General features: G+C 46.9%; 1 protein-coding gene across 1 annotated transcript in view; it reads left to right on the top strand.

Annotated features, from left to right (window-relative positions):
* Positions 1-12,119, top strand: part of Mical2 (microtubule associated monooxygenase, calponin and LIM domain containing 2) — a 189,961-nt gene extending 177,842 nt beyond the window's left edge. The window contains 3 exon segments of the mRNA XM_059268759.1: positions 5,799-5,898; positions 9,603-9,676; positions 11,834-12,119. Coding sequence (XP_059124742.1) covers positions 5,799-5,898; positions 9,603-9,676; positions 11,834-12,018 — 359 coding nt within the window. The 3' untranslated portion in view covers positions 12,019-12,119.
* The last annotated feature ends 8,079 nt before the right edge of the window (positions 12,120-20,198 follow it).

Genomic DNA, 20,198 nt, shown 5'->3' with positions numbered 1-20,198 from the left:
AAGGAAACAAAGTAAAGCAGAGAGCTAACCGTCAACCCCAAATGACAAACCAAGACACACAGGATGTCTGTGCATGTGGTGGGTATCTTTGGCAAAGGCAGCAGAGAATCCCTGTGGTCCCCTGTGCCTAAGTCACCAATGGAGCAGGATACTCAGTGATTTGGACCCCCTGAATCCTACCACCCTCCATGAATAGCCAGACCTGGCTCTGTCAGCTGCTTGGACTTGTCTAGTTGAGACACTAGGCAATGCTAGGATTGCATCATGTTAAATGCTAGGATCACAGTATGCCCCGGCAAGAGACTACCACGCAGATGAAGTAGTCTGGTGGAGTCCTGAGCTTTCTTTCCGTCTCTGGAAACAGAAGAAATCAAAGGCAAAAGAAGAAAATCTTCAAAGGATGAAAGGTTTATTCTCAGGGAAGGTAGACAAGCAAGGTCCTTCCCTTATAGCCTTGCTCACTTCAGCTGACTGCCCAGAAGCCCACCTTGTGCTTCCTCCTTTCCATGGAGCCCAGCGGTTTGGACAGCGAAGACCATGCAGATGCTGGAGGCTGCCAGCAGAGGGCAGCAGCACATACATTAAGAATGACTTAATGGCCAGCCCAGCCAGGAGGAAAGGAAGTAGTTTGGCTGCTACCCTGTGGTTTTCATCTTGTCTGTTGCTGAGGAACCCAGGGGAATGCTAATTTCCTGTCTCATGAGACAGTGAGGGATTCTGGACAGAGCACAGGAATGAGTCAGGTGTTCTTGAATGAATCTTACATCACCAACATTCTGCAGTTCCTGCTCTGTCAAATTTTCCCATCTGTAAAATGGGACTGATAAACCTTCCTCCTAGGGATGGTAGAGAGAGACGAAAGAGTAAATGATAAAACAGGGAGTTAGGGGGATGTCTCAGTCGGGAAAGTGCTCGCCACGCAAACCCGAGGACCAGAGTTCAATCCCCACACCTTTGGTAAAAAGCTTGGTATGTGTGGCAGCCCCATCCCAGTGCTGGGGAGGTGGAGGCAACGTCAGTTCAGCCGTGTCAGTGTGCCTCACATCCCAGTGAAAGACCCTGTCTTAAAAAGAAGGTGGGAAAGGTGAGAAGACGCTTTGTGTTGACCTCTGACCGTCACACATGCACACACATACACCCTCTGACCGTCACACATGCACACACACACACACACACACACACACACACACACAATAAATGAGATCATTTTAGTGACACACTTGATAAATGGGTCTGTCACGTCTTAGAATGTCAGTGGGATGAATTCTTCTCTTTCCTTTTGAGTCCCTCTCCTCCTGAAACCCAGCGAGGGCCGATCTTTCCTTAGCGCCGTTCATTGGCTCATCCATTCGTTCATTGGCTCATCCATTCGTTCATACTCATCTATAACTCTCTTCTCCACAGACATGTACAGTCCATGAATTTCACATGTTTGCCCATATAAGAATCTTGAGGGAAGTCGAACTTAGTGGCTCATGCCTATAATCTTCTCAGGAGGCTGGGCAAAAGGATAAGAAGTTCAAGGCCAGCCTGGGTTACATGGTGAGCCTGTCTCACAAAGAAGGAAAAAGAGGAGGAAAATAATTTCAATGTAGATTTTGAAACTTTGGATTACATTGATGTATAAATATCATGTGTGTGCATGGGCACACATGTCATGGCACACAGAGGGCAATTTGCAGAAGCCGGTTCTCTCCTACCATATGGATTCTTAGGATCAAAGGCTCAGGCTGTCAGGCTTGGGGCATGTGCCACCTCACCAGCTGGCCAGGTTTGTTTGTTTGTTTGTTTGTTTTTTTAAGGTGTGTGTGTGTGTGTGTGTGTGTGTGTGTGTGTGTGTGTGTGGTTAGTTTTTTGAGACAAAAATCTCATGTACCCCGGACTGGCCTTGAACTTCTGATCGTCTTGCTCCCACCTCCCAAGTGCTTGGGTGCCACCATGCCCAGACACTGAGTGTTGATTTCACCGTGGCAAGTGGAATCCTTCCACTGTGTCTAAGAAGAGCCGTAAGAGTTCAGGAGCAAAGAACCTTGACAGTAGACCCAAGCAGAGAGGCTAGGAGGAAGGGTTAGATAACTACACTGTCCAGATCGTGGCCAGAAGACACCTTGCCTTCTGGACACAACCCTCTAGCTGAAGCCTGGCCCTAGGTGAGGAGTCACAGCCCTGTGGAGGAAGGGCTTTGACTGTAACAGCAGCACTGGAACAATGGGAGAGGAGAGGAAGCCAAGAGCCTGGGTAGGCACGACGCACTCACATTTGTGTAGATGATCCACTCCACCGCTGGCATTTCCATTGTATGAGTGGAGGGCCAGTATTCGTGACGTGTGGTGGTGGTTTCTAGTTATTAGAAGACAATGGGTTTTTGTTGTTGTTGTTGTTTGTTTTGTTTTTTACCACCTAGCTGAGTTTTAAAGATGACTAGAAACTAACCCTTCCGAGACTAGGCATGGGAAGAATGATTGAGGGCTCTTACAAGGGGACAGTTCGCAGGAGGGTTACTGTGCACAGAGCACTGTGTTGAGCATTTCCCGTGTAGCCTTTCATTTAACATCTCTAACTTAAGGTAGCACTGTCCGCAGCATCCTCATTTCTAAACCCGGGGAAGACCAAGGCAGAGACAGATGAGGTGACACGAATGTCACAGGCCTGAGTGACCCAGAAGCCCACGCTCTGTCCATTCTGCTATACCTGCAGGGAGAGGCAATGCTTTCCAAACTCACAGGAGCCACGAGGGCAGAATGTGATAGGGGCCAATCAGTAAGTGGAAATTGTAGACAAATACCTCAGTGCACTGTTGTAAGTAAGGAAGCAAGATCCACCTGGATCTGATACTTTGAGAGGGCAGGCTCCCTGGTATCTCAGTTACTGCTCTGTTGCTGTGATAAAGTATCTTGACACAATAAACTTAGGGTTCGTATTTTCAGAGGGACTGAGTGCCTCATGATGGGGAAAGCATGTTGGGAAAGGGGCAATGGTAGGGCAGGAAAGGCTTGGAGGCAGGAGCAAGCCTGACTGGTCACATTGCATCTGCATTCAGGAAGCAGAGAGTGAACAGGAAGTGGAGCCAGGCTATAAAGCCTCAAGGCCTGCCCCCCAGTGACCCACTTCCTCCAGTGAGGCTTGACTTCCTAAAGGTTCTGCAACCTCTCAAAACAGTTAAAGATCACATGTTCAACTACGTGAGCCTATGAGGGACATTTTATGTTCAAACTATAACACCTGTAAACCTTTATATAAAGAAAGCTGTATCTACAGATTCCCCCCAAAGGGACTTTGTCTACTAAAGAACAGAAGACTTTAAAAAACTGAGCCAAAGCCAATCAAATCACCAATTACTCTACTGATAAAGGAGAATTAAGTGGCTCAGTTCACCTTGTGTTTGTTCCACGTGTGTCAGGGGAAGTCACTGTGACACATAGGGAAGTCCATCATGAGCAAGGTTTTCAGAAGGACACATAAGATAGAAGCAAGGATAGATCATACAGGATACAAACCTAACTAGACTGTGCAGATCCGTGTAGCAGAGTGACTGAATTTGAAAAACAAAAGCAAAAGCTTCTCTACAGACAGCAAAATAGTGCCTTAAAGCTGTTTCTTTTGGACTGGGGACAAGGCAGGGGAAGCCCAGAGCTGATAGCAGATGGTGTCGTTAGACGATAAGGAAAGACAGCATTTCCAACTCGCAGCTTTTCTGTTTTCTCTATCGTGGAAAACGGTTCTTAATATAGAAACATTAAACAAACATCTAGAAGAAGTTGACTCTGGATAGATGATAAAACGGAAGAGATTTGAATTTAGATTTGTTTTTTAAGAATTTACTATTTTTAAATTGTGTGGGTATATGTGTGTCTGTGTTGTGTGTTGTGTGTGTATGTGTATTGTATGTGGTGTATGGTGTGTTGTGTAATGTGTGTGTTGTGTGGGTGTGTGTTGTGTGTTGTGTAATGTGTGTGTTATGTGGGTGTGTGTTGTATGTGTGTGTGTATGTGTTGTGTGGGTGTGTGTTGTATGTGTGTATCTGTGTGTGTTGTGTGTGTGTGTGTTGTGTGTGTGTTGTGTAATGTGTGTGTTATGTGGGTGTGTGTTGTGTGGGTGTGTGTTGTATGTGTGTTGTGTGTGTTGTATGTGTGTGGTGTGTGTGTGTGTAGTGTGTGTGTTGTGTGTGTCTGTGTGTGGGAGGGTGGGTGCCCCACAGAAGGGTTAATAGTACCTACTGGGCTTGCAGAAGACAGGCACTTAGTTCTCAACACCCACATCAGGCAGTTCACAACTACTTATAACTCCTCTTTTGGACACCAAGGACACCCGCACTCACATGTACTCACCCACACAGAGACATTTTTTAAAAAGAAAAAAGAAATGTGTCAGTTGGGTAAAATAGTCAAGAGATTTCCCTATAACAGAAAAAACAAACAAGTTGGTATTTAATTCATTTATAGTTAATTGGTTAGTTGTTAGTTTTTTGAGACAGGGTCTTGCTACATAGTTTAGACTGGCCTGGAACTTACTATGTAGTCCAGGTTGGCTTTGAATTCATGGCAATCTTCCTGCCTCGGCCTCCCAAGTGCTGGGATATCAGGTGTGCCCCTCCACACTCAGCTTAACAAGATGGTATTGAATGAGATACGCGCAAAGTCTTGAACTTACCACCTAAAAGAAACATGGAGCACCGTTGCACCACCACCACGGTGGAAAGCCAGAGTTCCTTGTGAGTGAATATGAAGGCCAGTGGCAGGGCTGGTACCTATGTCTGTAACCCCGGATCACAGGGCAAAGGTGCCAGAGTCCCGTCGCTCCCCCTCCCCCTCCCCACCCCTGTCTCCTCTGCATTTCCAGATGGTTACTTTGTTACTTTGTTGTGATTTGAGGCAATCTGATCACAAAGATTATCAGACACTAGAGTTTAATAGATACACTGAACTCTCCAAATTTCTTGAGATAGATTACAACATATCACTTTATCCCTGACTTTGGTATAAACCAAATGAACAAAATGCCTTTTGCAATCTTGAATTAGGGGTTGGAGAGAGGGCTCAAAGGTTAAGAGCACTGGCTACTCTTCCAGAGGACCCAGGTTTGATCCCCAGCACGCATGGCAACTCACAACTGTCTGTAACACCAGTTGCTGGGGAAACTGCTGTCTTCTTCTGACCTCCGTGGGCACCAGGCATGCACATGGTGCACGAATATGCCTCTGTTTAATAGAGGGGAGTACCTATGCTGTAGTAATATAGGAATACAAATTTATCTCCCGTGAGACTCAATTCCAATTGTATTTTTTTTCATCATTTGGCTTTTCTTCAGGAAAAAAAAAAATCAAAATCCCAATCACCTGCCTGTGATCAAATGTGGTATGAGCATCCCTGCCCTGGGAAGGGACCACACGCCACCTGGGCACTCTGTCTGAGAGTTTGATTTACAGATGGGTGATGGGATGAGAAAAGGTCACTGGCAGGCAGCTAGGGCTTCTTGGATGCAGAAACGTACAACAGTTTTATGGACACACAAGTAGGCAGGAGATGAGTCCTTTGTAGTAGGACATTAGTCATCACAGGCATGTGACCTTGGAACTGAAGTAGTCATGTCCTCCATGCCCAGGAGGACTCCCCCAGAGCAGGCACAGGTGGGTTTCATTTGTGATGCCCATGACCTTGAGGTATCCACAGGGTGCCAGGAGCTGCTTCCTGCCGAGCCCTGCTTGCCGCAAACATGGCCCGCTAAAGTGGCTCGGAAGCAGTTTGATCATGGGGCGAGAAATGCCAATCTAACCCATTTGCCACTGATTTCTTAAGCAGATTCAGGGACACAGGACGAAGCCCAGCTTTTGCAGGAATGGTTTAAGCTGGTTCTGGAGAAGAATAAATTAATGCGATATGAGTCGGAGCTACTGATCATGTAAGTAAGGCAACACAGATAACAGTGAGTGCTAACAGCCTGGTGGCAGGAGCGGGTGGTTCACCGTCCTTGGCAGGAGTCCCAGAGCTTTGCTTCTTTGTGCATACGGAACAGTGATTGAGGCAAATTGGTATTTTGTGTCTTGCATATCATGCTGGCATTAGTGGAAAGACTCTTTAGTGGTCTGCTCTTTCTTCGGAGTTCAGTGGTTAAAATAGATTTCAGTAGCAGGTCAGGAGCTAGAAGGCAGCCGGCCCATTCCTGGCCCCAGTCTCACACCATCCGTGGGGAGGCCATGCTTGGCCTGTGTGTGAATCATGGGAAATCTGCCTGGCCACTTCCTGGTGGCTTTAACGAAAGAAGGGCTGGACACTGGCTGTCTGGGATCTGTCCATGTGTCTTCTTGGAGAAAGGGCTGGTGACCTGGTCAGACAGCCAAAATGAAGACTTCTGGTTCATCACACGATTCTGAAACAAAGGACGCTGTACCCGCCAGCACTCTGGAGAGAGAGAAAATAGCATTGAGAGTAAACCACTAAGCTCTAGAGTTATGCTGAAGGTTTTCCGTACGCTGTTGGTTTAATTTTCACTCCAACTCTGAGTGGTCATCTGGGGAGCTTCAGAGGGGGTCCACTCTTCCCTGCCCAGGTTCTAAACCAGGTGAGAAATAGGTCAACCATCCAAATATTACCTTTATTATTGATAGTGACTAATGGCTGAGGATGAGAACCCAGGCCGGCTTACTAACTAGTTTAGGGCTCCCGACAAATTAGTAACGAGTAGATGACTCATAACAAAAGGAACATTTCCCTCAGTCTGGAAGCCAGAAGTCCACATGAAGGTGTCGAGCGAGCCTCGTTCTCCCAGACACTCTTCACGGGGACTCCTTCCTTGCCTCTTCTACTTCCTGTGGCTCCGGGCATTTGGTGGTGGTGGCTTTGTCATACGGCCTTCTCTGTGTGTCTGTGTCTCCTCCTTGTCTGACTCTTTGAAAGTCTTCTCGCTAGGCTGAGGGCTCGCTGATATAATCTAGAATGTAACCATCTTAAGGTCCCTAACCATGTCTGCAAAGACCCCTTTTAAAGTATCATCACATTCACTATTTCCGGAGCTTAGGATGTGGACACATCTTTCTTACTCAGCCCACTACACTAGCCAAATCTCAGAATTTGATATTTCTACCTCATGAAAAAAGAAAGTGAACCTACTTGATCCTTAGGGGAAAGGCTTCATCCTAGACCTTGTGTCTCAAGGGTGGAGAGGGGGTGATGTACCCAGACGTTATTTAGAAAAGGCCAGGAAGATGTGTTTGGTTGTCACACATGGGGTTGTGACCAAAGGCTAGTGACTACAGACCAAGGATGCTAAGCTTTCTTCCTATGATACACAGGGCAGCCCCTCCTTCCACCGACAAGAAGCCAGCTGCACTGTGACGTCTTACCAAGGTCCATAGCAAGGCCTAGGGTACTTGAGAACACATACTTGCTGAAGATAGATGAGCCTGGGAGAGAAGAACAGTGAGATGAGTGTGCCTCATCTATTTTTCCAAACTCTACCTGAGAGTGGGGATAGGAGGGGTTGGAGAAGGCGGCCAGGAGTTACACTCACTGCTCTCCATCCACACGGACGGGAATGTCAGGCATAGGGGGAAGGGGCCTCCTCTCTTGCAATCATTGCTTCTGGACTTTTTTTTTTTAGTTGATGAGTATAATGAGCCTCAGAGGAATTAAGTAATGTGCATCATATCTGCCTTATATGCAGCCATCCGGTCTGCAGTGGAGTTAGCTCTAAATTATAAAGTCCTTTCAACAGAAATGTATCAAGAACATCTTCTTTGTGTCAGGAACTCAGTTGGTTTCTGTAGACATAGGCCATAGCCAGGCACGATGGTGCAAGCCTAGAATCCCAGCACTTTGGAGGTTGGGGGTGGGGTGGGCACAGGGCAGAGAAGTGAACACATGTCAATAAGAAAGCCCGTCAAGAGTTTCATGAAGGATGCAAGAGTCTGTCTTGGGGAGGAGGGAGGCCAGCTGTGGCTGCAGGCCAGAGCCAGCAGCTTCACTAGAGAGAGCACTGGCCAAGGACTTTCTCCTCCATAGAGGTCGAATAGGACAACCGGGGTGTGTGCACTGGGCAGAGGCATGTTGGAGGGCAGGTTCTGGTTGGAGGAAGACCTGTATGAACAAGGAGTGATGTCTTAGATTGGCATGTCAGGTCAGACCCTTTGGAAAGCAAAGTTAAGACAGAGTGAGTGGTGCGTAAGATTCCTTGAGGAAGACATCTGTGAAGGATAAAGAGAAAGGAGACGGGGCAGGGGGAGAGTCGTGGGCCCTACTGCGGTTCTGATTCCTTGTAAAAAAAAAACAGAGGAAGGAAGGAAGGAAGGAAGGAAGGAAGGAAGGAAGGAAGGAAGGAAGGAAGGAAGGAGACCTGGGCAAGAGGAGTTCCGGGTGTGAATAGCTCTGAGTCTCAGCCAAGGCAGAGAAACATCCAAGTGGAGACGGCCCATCAGAGGTCTCCATGTTGGGAAGGACTTGCCAGTTCTCACACCTCTATGCTGTTCAGCCATTGGCTGGGAGTCCCCCAGGAACAACAGGGCTTCCACATGACATTGAAGGTGATCCTAGAGCAGCCTCCTTGTCACTGAGCTTCTCCCAGCCACTTCTCTCTGAGATCTGAGCTGCCCCCACCTCCTAGCCCCTGCAGAGGGTCCAGTTGTCAGTAATAAGGCAGGACTTGAGCTCAAACAACTTCAGAAGTAAAAGTAGAAGCAGGGCTGGGGATGTAGCTTGGCTAGTAGAGTGCTTGCCCAGCATGCAGGAAGCCCTGGGTTTGATCCCCAGCACCACTGGTGTAGGGGCACACATCTGTAATACCAGCGTTGTGTGTAGGGGTAGAGGGGTGGCAGGAAGCATGGGAGTTCAAGGGGACACAGCACGTCTGAGGCCAGCCTGCTCTACATGAAACCCCATCTCCAAAACAAGCAAAATAAATACAAAAACTAATGGTCCCACACTGTCACAAGTACACAAGCAACTACAGGTCGGGTCTAGAAGAGGAAGTCCCAACAGGAGGAACAGAGGGGCCCATTCCCAACCCCTGGACTCTTTGTGGCCCAGGAGCAGTGGCCCTAAGCCCCTGTCCTGCGGTTTCTGTGGGGGTGCACGTCCTGCTGTGTCCTTCAACCCTGGGGGGCCATTCAGCGCTTCTCCCCTTACCCTTTATTTCTCTGCAGTCTTTCTTAAGGATCGCATCTCCTCTTGACATCACCACATCTGTCTGGGTCCTCATTTCTCTGATGAACTCCAGAGTGGCATTTGAAAGTCCCCCCAAAAATGCAAGCATCTGGGGAGCCACACAGCAAGGAATGCCTGGGACATCACCAGGCTCTGCAAAATCAAGTCCCCAGGACTCAGCTCCACTCCCTGCTCTGCTGGTCCCTACAGAGGCAAACCCTCAGGAACAACTTGGTGGCCTTCATCATCATCCCCTCCGCTGTCTCCTCATCTCTCAAATCCAGTAATCTCAGTCTCTTTCTAGGCACCTCTAGTGGTCCCGGCAGTAGCAATGCCTCCTATTTAGAGATATTAGAAGATGCCATCTCTAATGGGGAAAAAGACTGTGCCGGCCACCGTCTATAGGTGTCTCCATTCATGTTTCCACATATTCCCCTAGTAATGGCTGTAACATTTTCCTGTACTCAGGGCCCAAGAGTTAGAACTAGAAGATCACCAGAGCAGACTGGAGCAGAAACTACGGGAGAAAATGCTCAAGGATGGTGAGTATGGCACACATCTGGGACCCCTGCTGAAGACCCCCCCCCAGGACATTTGAGCAAGGCATGCTACAGATATGAGTGGAGAGCCCATCCCACCTGCGCACCACCAGCCTGAGAGAGAAACAGCACAAAGCCAGACTATTCCTCGACCTCCCCAGAAGCCCAGAAGGCCTCCAGTTGGTACCACTCAGTTGTGAGGGCCACATTTACTTCATCCCATGTGTTGATAGAACTAAAGCAACTTATTTAATTTTTTAATGTATTTTTATTAAGGTGGAGTCTTGTTATGTAGCCCAAGCTAGCCTTGAACATCTAGTCTTCCTGCCTCTGTATAGTCACTACTTTTCTCGTGGCTGTGACCAAATCCCGGAAGAGGTTTGTTTTGTCTCACAGTTTGAGGGGGCACAGCCGCCATGGCTGGGAGGCATGGTGTCTGGCAGGTCTGTGGTGGCATTGCTTTGGAAGGTTTTCTGATCTTTCGGGAAGTGGGGCCTCATGGGAGGAACCGGGTCACTGTCAAGAGAGGGGTGAGGTTTATAGTCTTGCTCTGCTTCCTGGCCTATCTCTGCTTCCTGCCACCAGGTAGGGACCAAGTGTTGAAACTCATGAGCCTGTAGGGGAGATTTTCCTATTAAAACTATGCCGCTCACCCTCTCACGTGCTAGGGTTCCAGGCACGTACACCACCATGCCCGGCAAGCGCCATGGTATCCATGTATTTACTTAGTTATCCATTCACTTAGCAAACATTTATTGAAGAGGTAGAACAGGTTTGGCACATGGCAAAGACCAGCCCCTCCCCACTGGGAGTTTGTGATCTCAATGGGGAGACCGATAACCAGATCAGTCATCACAATACATGAGGACTGTAAAAGTTATTGGGGGCCACAGAGAAGCCAGGCCTGGCTCTGCTGGGCACTAGAAATGGTAATAAGAATATTCCCTGCCCAAGTCACAGTGAACAGAAATAGTGAGCTCAAGGTGAGAGCTGGGCTCCAATTTAGCAGGAGATCACAAACTCATCTCCCACCCATGGAAGCAATTTACAAGCTTTCTTCTTCTTCTTCTTCTTCTTCTTCTTCTTCTTCTTCTTCTTCTTCTTCTTCTTCTTCTTCTTCTTCTTCTTCCTTCTTCGTCTTCGTCTTCGTCTCTCCTCCTCCTCCTCCTCCTCCTCCTCCTCCTCCTCCTCCCTTCCCCTCTCCCCCCCTCTCTTTCTGTGTCAAATTCAAGGTATTCCTCTGTAGCTGAGGCTGGCCTTAAATTGCAGCCTTCCCCAGCCTGCCAAGTACTGGGATGACAGGCAAGCCCCACCATACCTGGCTCAGACTATGTATTTCTTTTTTTAAACAAAACTACACTTTTATTTATCTATGTGGGGGGGAACACACATGCCAGAACACATATGTGGAGGTCAGAGGACAGTTTGTGGGGGCTGGTCCTCTCCTTCCACTATGTACGTCCTAGGAATTGAGTTAAGGTCATTGGACTTGATAGTAAGTACCTTTATCTGCTGAGCCATTTCTGTGTCTATGAAACCCTATAGGGCTGCATTATATGACATTGTTAAGAAGGGTATACAAGGCAGCCATAGTGGTGCATGCCTGTAATCCCAGCAGCAAAGAACAAGAGGGACCTTGCCTAGAACAAGGTGGAACCCAAGAGACAGCTCCTGAAAGTTGTCCTCAGACCTCCACGCACATGCCATGGTGGTGCATGCCTATAATCCCAGGACTTTGGACATAGAGGCAGGAGAATCAGGAGGGGAAGGAGGGTTGAGGCTTGACAGGGTGTGGCTGCATTAACTTCTCTCTCAAGTGCCCTTCCCCACTACACACTCATATACACACACATGCAAAAACACACACATACACATGTGCACACATGTGTGAACACACATATGCACAAACACACGCACACATGCACCTGTGCACACACAGGCACACACACGAATGCACACATGTGAAATCCAAGCTGACTCCTGCACAAAGCACTCACCTCTCTCCTCTGTGGCTTTAAGGGCAGTTCCTGGTGTTAAGTTCACTTCCTTGTAATCATAGGACATAACGAGCCCAGAACAACTATGAACTCCCACGCTAAGAATTCCCCTGGCCCCAATCTTACCCGAGCACTGATTTTCCTTTCTTCTTCTTTTCTTTAGAGGGCCAGAAAGATGAGAGTGATCTAAAGGAGGAGCAAGAAATATTCGAGGAGATGATGCAGGTGATCGAGCAAAGAAACAAGCTTGTGGACTCCCTGGAGGAACAGCGGGTCAAAGAAAGGACCCAAGACCAACACTTTGAAAACTTCGTTCTCTCCAGAGGCTGTCAGCTCAGCAGGACTTGAGGTGCCTTTCCCTCACTGGAGCCAGAGAGCCAAGAACACCACACTTTCTCACCCAGGCCCTGAATTTAGGCCTTACTGCTTAAAAAAGAAAGAAAGAACAGAAGAAAAGAAAGAAAGGAAAGAAAGAAGAAAAAAATTAAATGCCTCTCATATGAGCTCCACATTGTAGTTCATGTCTGTAATCCCTGCTGAGGAAAGCTGAGGCAGGAGAATTGCTGTGAGTTCCAGGCCAGTCTGCGTTATACAAGGAGACCCTGTCTCAAAAACCAAACATCTCTGATAGGTCTTATATCTGTTATGGCTTCCCAAGATTTTTTTCCTAAGTCTGTAATGAAAAAATGACCAAGTCCCTTGAACTTGGCAGTGCACACGAGCCCATCGTCCTGAGAGTGGAGGTGATCTTGGCAGACGCCCAGCATTGTTTGCTCCCTGGAAAGTCACACAGGCTTGACCTGCCTGCCGCCTTTGTCATTTTTCTTTATAATTCATTGAGTTACATGTTTTAAGACTTTTAAGAAATGCCTTTTCATTAATACGCCCATATTTGTCTTTTTTGCACGGCTGACCAGTTTCCAAATGTCAGGACGCAGCAGCGGCAGTTTAAAGATTAGCTTAATATTTAAATTGTGTTTCCAGAGAAAGCAGAGAAACCCTGAGATTACTGATTAAATAAAGCCAATAACTCATATAGCAGGTGTTAATTCAATCCAGGGTGAATTTAATTTACCAGGTATATTTATAAGCCTTAATATAATATACATAAGCAATGAGAGTTGAACAAAACATTTGAGCCTTAATTTAATTTTTTTTTTTTGAAAAAGAAAAAAGGAAATAAAACTTTAAGTTCATGCCAGCAGGGTTCTTGGTTTTCACCAAATCCGCTACCTTAAGAAGCCTGTTGTTCCCACAATACTCGGCTTCTAGCCCTGGACCATAATAAGTGCTTTTAGAATGAAGGGTTTTAAAGTACTTTTTGAGGAAGCTTTGGTGACGGCAGACAGGGAAGCTTTCATTTGTTGATAAAACACTGGTGAGCTGATACTGCTACTAAAAAACACACTGTGGTACCAGGGGAGGCGGCTTCTCCATGGTCACCAGTGGTCATCTTAAGTGCCACGACCTCTTTGGGACAAAGACAAAACCACTTCTGACTTCCAGGGAGAATTGAAGGCAGCGTTCCCATTTATCTAACTCCAAATTGAATCGTGTGTGTGTGTGTGTGTGTGTGTGTGTGTGTGTGTGTGTGTGTGACATTTTCTGTGGATGGAGTGGCCATGCCAACAGTTGGCCTTCCTTGAGTATTTGGACAGTGCATACAAGGATGGAAGAAGACTTAGAGTGGTGATGTGTTTGTCATAAAATATTGGATTGCTTCCTTTCATGGAATTCTTAAAAGCTTTAACCACTAGTCATGAGAGAGACTACAGGACTCTTCAGTGTGTATCTGGCCACTCATATCCATGAGTGTTTAAATGTTTCATTAGACAAAGGTGCTTGGTAGCTGTTGGTTGTAACTGGGGACTGGATTTTTCTCAATCTAAGTTGACTCATTAATTACTTCCATCTGAGAGGTTGTCTGTATGATCCAAGCTGGCTGGGGATAAGCCAGATCGAGATGCATGTAGATGGCCCCTGTCTGCCAGTGTTTTGGGGAGTAGTTAAGCACAACCCTCTACGGCACACTGAAGTACAGCAGTTGTCTTTACTCCCTTCTCTTTCCTTTTTGTTTTTGTTTTTATTTTTTAGAATCAAGTCCTCTAGTATATTCAGTTCTAATACTAGGAAACAGTGGAGGCATTTTCCTATCTACCTACTAACCAACAAATGCTGCATCTTCTGGCTATTTATTTTTGTGTATTTGCATATGTAGTGGACATGGGTAATGTGATTTCCCATCATTCAGATTCTCCTAGGTTATCATTTGAAGAGGACCTTTCAAAACAAAGATATTACCATATAAATAGCATAATGCCAAGATGTTTGAGGCAGTGATTTGCATAGTAATAAAGATATATAGAGGTCACCAAAGTAATATTTTCAGCCAGGCATGGTGGTACACATCTTTTATCCCAGCACTCAGGAAGCAGAGGCAGGTGGATGTCTTTGAGTTCAAAGACAGCCTGATTTACATAATGAGTTCCATACCAGCCAAGATTACATAGACAGACCTTGTCTCAAAAAATATTTTTCCACCCCCCCTCCAGGCATTGAGAATATTGGATACACAAGAATGAGCTCATTTTGAGAAAGAGATGTGTAACCCCAGTTTTCATTTTCCCAGTTAGATGAAAGCACGCTGTCTGATGTCTGTGTGTATCTATCAGAGGATGTGAGTTGATGGTACCTAGGGTGTCACTGTGAGGAAGAATTGGCACTTAACTTTACTAGTTAGAGCAATAGCTATTCTCTCAAAATGGCCAGGAAAGAGGGTGATTCTTGGTCTTACTGCTGGGTTATTATACTGTGGCTGCTGGGCTACCTAAAAGGGTTTGATTCCTTACAACAGAGAATGTTCTAGACCTTCAAAATGCACAAAGCACATCTTGAAGACAATTCCTTTGTGCAATGGAGCAGGATTATGAAAGGATTCTGTGCTGCTCTACAGAAGAGCCCCAGGGTAGAAAGTCAAGAAGAAACTGACGTCAAGCTCCAGCCTTGGGTCATATTTCACCGTCAGTCTCCCATGGCGTCGAAATCAAGCCAGACAGGTTTTGATAATCACAAGCTCAGAATTTTACCCACACTGGATCAAGAATTGTTCTTAAGTGTGGTCTCTTCAACCGCCCATCTATTGATCTACTTATTCAACATTCTCTGAGTGCTGGTAGAGTGCTGGGTGCTAGTCTACAGAAAAGAACTTTGCCCTCTTCTCCACCTCCAAAGCCAAAGAGATACACAGGTTGGGAAACTCACTGCCATCCCCCAAGAAAAGCATAAAGAGCTTAAAAAAAAAAAAAAAAAAAAAAAAAAAAAAAAAAAAAAAGCTTCTCTCCCAGACTATTGTAGTCTGGCAATAAAAATAAGTTCGTGTTGCTAAAACTGTGAAAAATCCTATCAGGTTGTAGCATTTCATCTAGACCTCCTTGTTGGCAGCGTCAGGCTGCTTGGAATCAATCAATGGTGAGCTACAGCATGTTAATTACCGCTGAGAAAGGAAGTGGCAGGTGGTGCCAACTCTGATGAACTGCGATGCAATTGATGTTTCCTGCGTTCGGAGGGCAAATGACAATCCGGTGATGTCTCTCTTCCCAGGCAGCAGATTGATAGGCTTCTCCTTCCAAACTGAAAATGGCAGCCTGCCCCACCCAGGTGGCTGATCAGAGAAACCACCTTGGCTGGGCAGAGGTGGCAGCGGGCAGCTGGCGCCACCGCATGAATGGAGAAAGTGGCAGTCGATGAATGTGGGAACCGATGGTCCTCAGAAGGTTCACGTGGGGGCAAAGTCTCCTGTTTCCCCTCACCTTGCTGCTGACACGCTTGTAAGAGATTGATCTGCTGCAACAATTGGTAGCTATTCATGTCGCTGGAAACGTGTTCTATGTGCATGGCTCTAAATACCGAAATGAACCCTCAAATAAATGGTTTTGTGTCTCAGGAATCAAAACATATTCATGTGGGCTTGCCTGGCCCCTCTGAGGGTAGCGTTCATTTCATCTCTTTCTTCTCAGTGAAAGGACTTGGACAAAGCCTTGATTTTGTACGGGCGTCTGGAAATTAGCACTTGGCCTCTCATTACACTAGGCACCTGGAAGGATTGACCTGCCCGGCCTCTCCTTGGATTCCAGGGGGAGAGGTGGAGAGAGCTTGGCTCAGGTGTGTTCTCTCAACAAAGAAAGGTATTTTCAATGCCATCGTGGGGGAGGGATGAGGCTGTCCTTACCCCAGCCTGCCTGGTCCTCTCATTCTCTTGCCTGGGGAAGACTGGTTTTGAATTCCACTTATTCACCAGGGGCACGCCCTTCTGCACAGAGCTGGCTGCTTTCTTCCACTCACAGTCTTTGAGGATCAAGTTTGTTTTGCTTTCATTCTTAACCTCAGCACATGTCCATGTATAGAATGTAAGTCGTAATGCACCTGGATGGCCGCATCGGAACATTTACCGGTCAGTCCCGGGAACACTCCCCACTCCACTCAGTCCCCCTGTATCGTGAGAAAGCTCTGGTCCACTGTTTGAAAGGATTTGCTTTTCTCATTGGCTGTCAATGGGAAATGCTTTGTAGACACTGACCTATAAGGCGAAGAGACAGAGCTGGCCACCTCTGATGCTTGACTGGTGTTTTTGGGGATCTGTTGGGACTCAGCTACTTTCTCAGTGGTCCTGAGGCAGACAGACTCCACCTTTCTATACCTGTTACAGATCACCATCCCGAGCCTTCAGGAGTAGGCTGAGTAATTATGCCTGCTTCTCTCAGCTCATTTCTACAGACTAGGGAGGAAGAGGAGGAGGAGAGGAAGAAATAAAGGAAGAAAGGGGGAAGGGAAAGAAAATAAAAGGTTCTAGGTTTGACCCTCAGCACCACAAAAAAGGAAAGAAAGAAAAAAGAATGCAAAACCCATGACAACATTGCTGACCAGGGCAGCCCCTGGACCCCATTAACACTACAAATTCAGCTGGCCCCACCTGTTGGGCTCTGTAAACCCTGCCTAGCAATCAGTCTCCTCCTGAAAATGCAGTCCTGGGTAAGCATTGTCTGAATTTTCAGAGGATGAGCCTGAGACACAAAGAGGCTCAGGTACTCAACTAATGACCACTGTCGTCGTCCTTCACGTCTGTAGGGACCCAACCCAGCTGTGGCTTCAGGAGTCTGGGGCCTAGCTCTCCAGGCTGCACAGCCCTACTCTGCACCCCCTCCAGTCTCCTGCCCCGTGTACCTGCACTTTCCCTTCCTGCTTCAGGTGGGTTTCTACCACCAATCCTCACAAACAACGTGCTAGCAACCACTCTGTCAAGGTAAACCTGGGGACACAGCCCAGGCTGCCACTTGATCCAGTATTTTGTGCTGCGTGTGTGTGTGTGTGTGTGTGTGTGTGTGTGTGTGTGTCCCAACATGCAACTAGTGATCCAGAACTGTCAAGTTACCTAGCTCTGCTGCACCTCTCCAAAGTCAAACCTGCTGCATGCTCCCTGGGATAGCTAGAGATGTAGCCTGACATAAATCATGAACTCACTTAAAATGCAATGCCGTATTTTATTTTGCCCCCACCCCTACCCACCAACTGTGCTGTTCTCTAGCAGGAACTTTGTCGAGGACAATGTCATGTTACTACATCCCTCGCTAGGCTAGGGAGATGCCTCTTCTTTATCTCACATGCTGATGGAGTTGTGAACCTGGGTTTGAATGTGAGTGTCATGGGAATCATGCACCAGTCCTAACCTGGTGTGGTGGTATATACCTGTTGTCCCAATACCTGGGAGCTGAAAGCAGGAGGATCAGGAGGTCAGGGACAGCCTCAGCCATACGGTGAGTTCCAGGCCAGCCTAGATACATAAGACCCTGTCTCAAAAAAAAAAAAAAAGACGTGTGGTGTGAGATGGGTGTTGGAGAGATGGCTCAGTGGGTATGAATGTTTGCTGCACGAGCATGGGGGCCTGGGTTATATTCCCAGCACCTGTGTGAAAGCCAGGCCTGGCTGCACTTGTCGGGTAGAGACAAACTCACTGCCCAGCTGGTCGAGCTTTTAGGGCAAATTTTGTGTTCAGTGACCAATCCTGTTTCAAGGGAATAAGGCTGAAAGAAAGCATTAGAGAGACGCGGTGGCATGCCAGAGTGACCGCATGGCTGTGTGCACCCACCTACACACAAGCACACACAATAATAAATAAACACGTTTTAAAGAAAGGATTACATCTGGTGCTGAAGAACAAAGGGGCATGTGAAAGGAAAGGAACTGACAGAGGGTTTGGGGTGAGTGTGAGGAGAGGTGTCTCTTGCCAGCTTTCAGGGGGACTACGTAGAAGCTCAAGGCATTGTGATACCAGAGCCAACAGCCTGATGCTGAGCAGTGGTGTGGTGGCATGTGACTTCAGTTCCCCCCTCATTCTAGAATAATAGAAGATACGTCCACAGTAATTTGATGTGTGCACAGATAGGTGTGTGAGCAGTACTCACATACATGCATGTGTAAACAAGACCTTAAGAGAATAACTGAAATAGTCCAGCAGTTCAATAAGTATATTCCTTCTAAGCACAGCCCTTGAGGGATAGGTAGCTCGGTTAGGATTCTAGTTCCTGCTCAGTACTGCTCCCTGGATGCCCCAGAAACTCAGTGTGCCTTGATGTCTCCATCTGTGGCACAGGACTGGTCCCCCCCACCTGCCTCCCTCAAGGTTCCTGCTGTGTATAGTTTTTAAATGGAAAAGCCAGGGCTGGAGAGATAGCTCAGAGGTTAAGGACACTTGCTGCTTTGACAGAGCATCTGGGTTTGATTCCCAGCACCCATGTGGTGGCTCACAACCATCTGCAATTGCAGTTCCAGGGGATCCGATGTCTTCTTCTGGCCTCCATAGGCACCTGACATGCACATGGTGTGCAAACATACATGCAGGAAAACACTCATATACATAGTATAAAAATCAGTAAATCTTAAAAGAAAAAAGACAAACACTTTAAAATGGGAACAGTTAGCATTTGACTTTTTTGTTTTGTTTTGTTTTGTTTTGTTTTGTTTTTCGAGACAGGGTTTCTCTGTAGCATTTAACTTTGTAATTGGAGTCAGTGGCTCAGTCCCAACAGCAGAGCCTGAGAAGGACCCACAGAATCTCAGATCAGAAGGGGCAGTTTCCTGCATGGGAGACATAGACTGATGCCAGGTCAGGTGGTACACTCCTTCCAGGACTGCCTCCTGGATAATGGTTTGTGTACGAACTGCTCTGGGTCATCTCTCTGGCCTGGCCTCTGATGACAAGTTGTCCAGCCCCTTCCTTGCCCGCTAGCCAGCTGTGCTTTGAGCCCACCATTCAGGGTTTCCCGAAGAAGCCGCCTGCAGATTTTGTTCCATTTCACACACCCCTGGCCTTCCTCCAGGAAACGCCTCAGTTCTCAACAGCTTTAGTATCTCCCCAGCAAACACTGGTGCAAGTACTCTTTTTCCTGCTGGCCACACAAGTCTGGAGATGGTGTGTGGAAGGAAGCCGATACTATCATAGCAGAGAAATCTTGGTTCCAAGTCACAGTGATATGGGAAGGGGCAGAGGAGAGGGGACAACAGATTGGGGATGATAGTCCAAGCCACAGTGTGAGACCCAGTTGTAAAGTGACTCACACCTGCTTTCTTTTGTCCTTAAAAAGCTAAGTGCTTGGTGCTTAAATCCCAGCACTAGGGAAATCGAGACATCTAAGTCCCTGGGACTCACTGGCCACCAGCCTAGCCAAATAGACAACTCCAGACCAATGAGAGCCACTGTCTCAAAAACAACAACAAAATATCGAAATTTCCTTGACGGCCTGCCCTGAGGAGATTTCTCCCAAAGTCCTGGGAAAGACATACAAATGGCAGGGATAATCTGAGGGAATGACTCTAAGTACACCGAGCTCTACAGTCCATTTACTTTATTCCTCTGAGACAAGATTCCATCTACACCACTTCAGTTCTGTACTCATACTTACCTCCTCTCTGGTCCCTTTTTTCCTGTCATCATAACTCTAAGTTCTTTTCCATCTCCATCCTCATCTTCATCTTTGCTCTTCTCCATCATCATTCCTTCCTGTTCCTTTTCCCATGACCCGTCTACTACCTTGCAAGCCTTAACTAACTTACAATACCATGCAAGGCTTCCAAGTCAGCTTCATGTGCAACCCAAAAGGAGTGAATAAAAGAGGTGGGGTCTTATAAGGCCTGGAATAAGTCAGAAAGTGAATTTATGTGCTCAAAATATATTCTTATAAGTGGTTAGGTGAAACGTTATGAGTTTATCGTAAATGTGCTCAAACTACAATCTTACAGGTTGTTAGGTAAAAGAGTCTGTAAGTCACTAAAATGTAACTGCCTCTCTATTTCTATGTCTCCATATACTGGCAGGGTGGGGTAACTCTGCTCAGAGCTAGGAAACCTGCCTCATAGCTGCACTACACCTGATGTGCAAAAAACCCTTTTGTTCTGCATCAATTGCTCTGGAATACCATTTGGGCTGTGAGAGAAAGGAGGGTCTGAGTTTCATTTGCACAAGAAACAAAGCTATG

The sequence above is a fragment of the Peromyscus eremicus genome, chromosome 1 (genome assembly GCF_949786415.1).
Source record: "Peromyscus eremicus chromosome 1, PerEre_H2_v1, whole genome shotgun sequence".
Classification (NCBI taxonomy): Eukaryota; Metazoa; Chordata; class Mammalia; order Rodentia; family Cricetidae; genus Peromyscus; species Peromyscus eremicus.
This window is presented reverse-complemented; position numbering and strand designations above follow the sequence as displayed.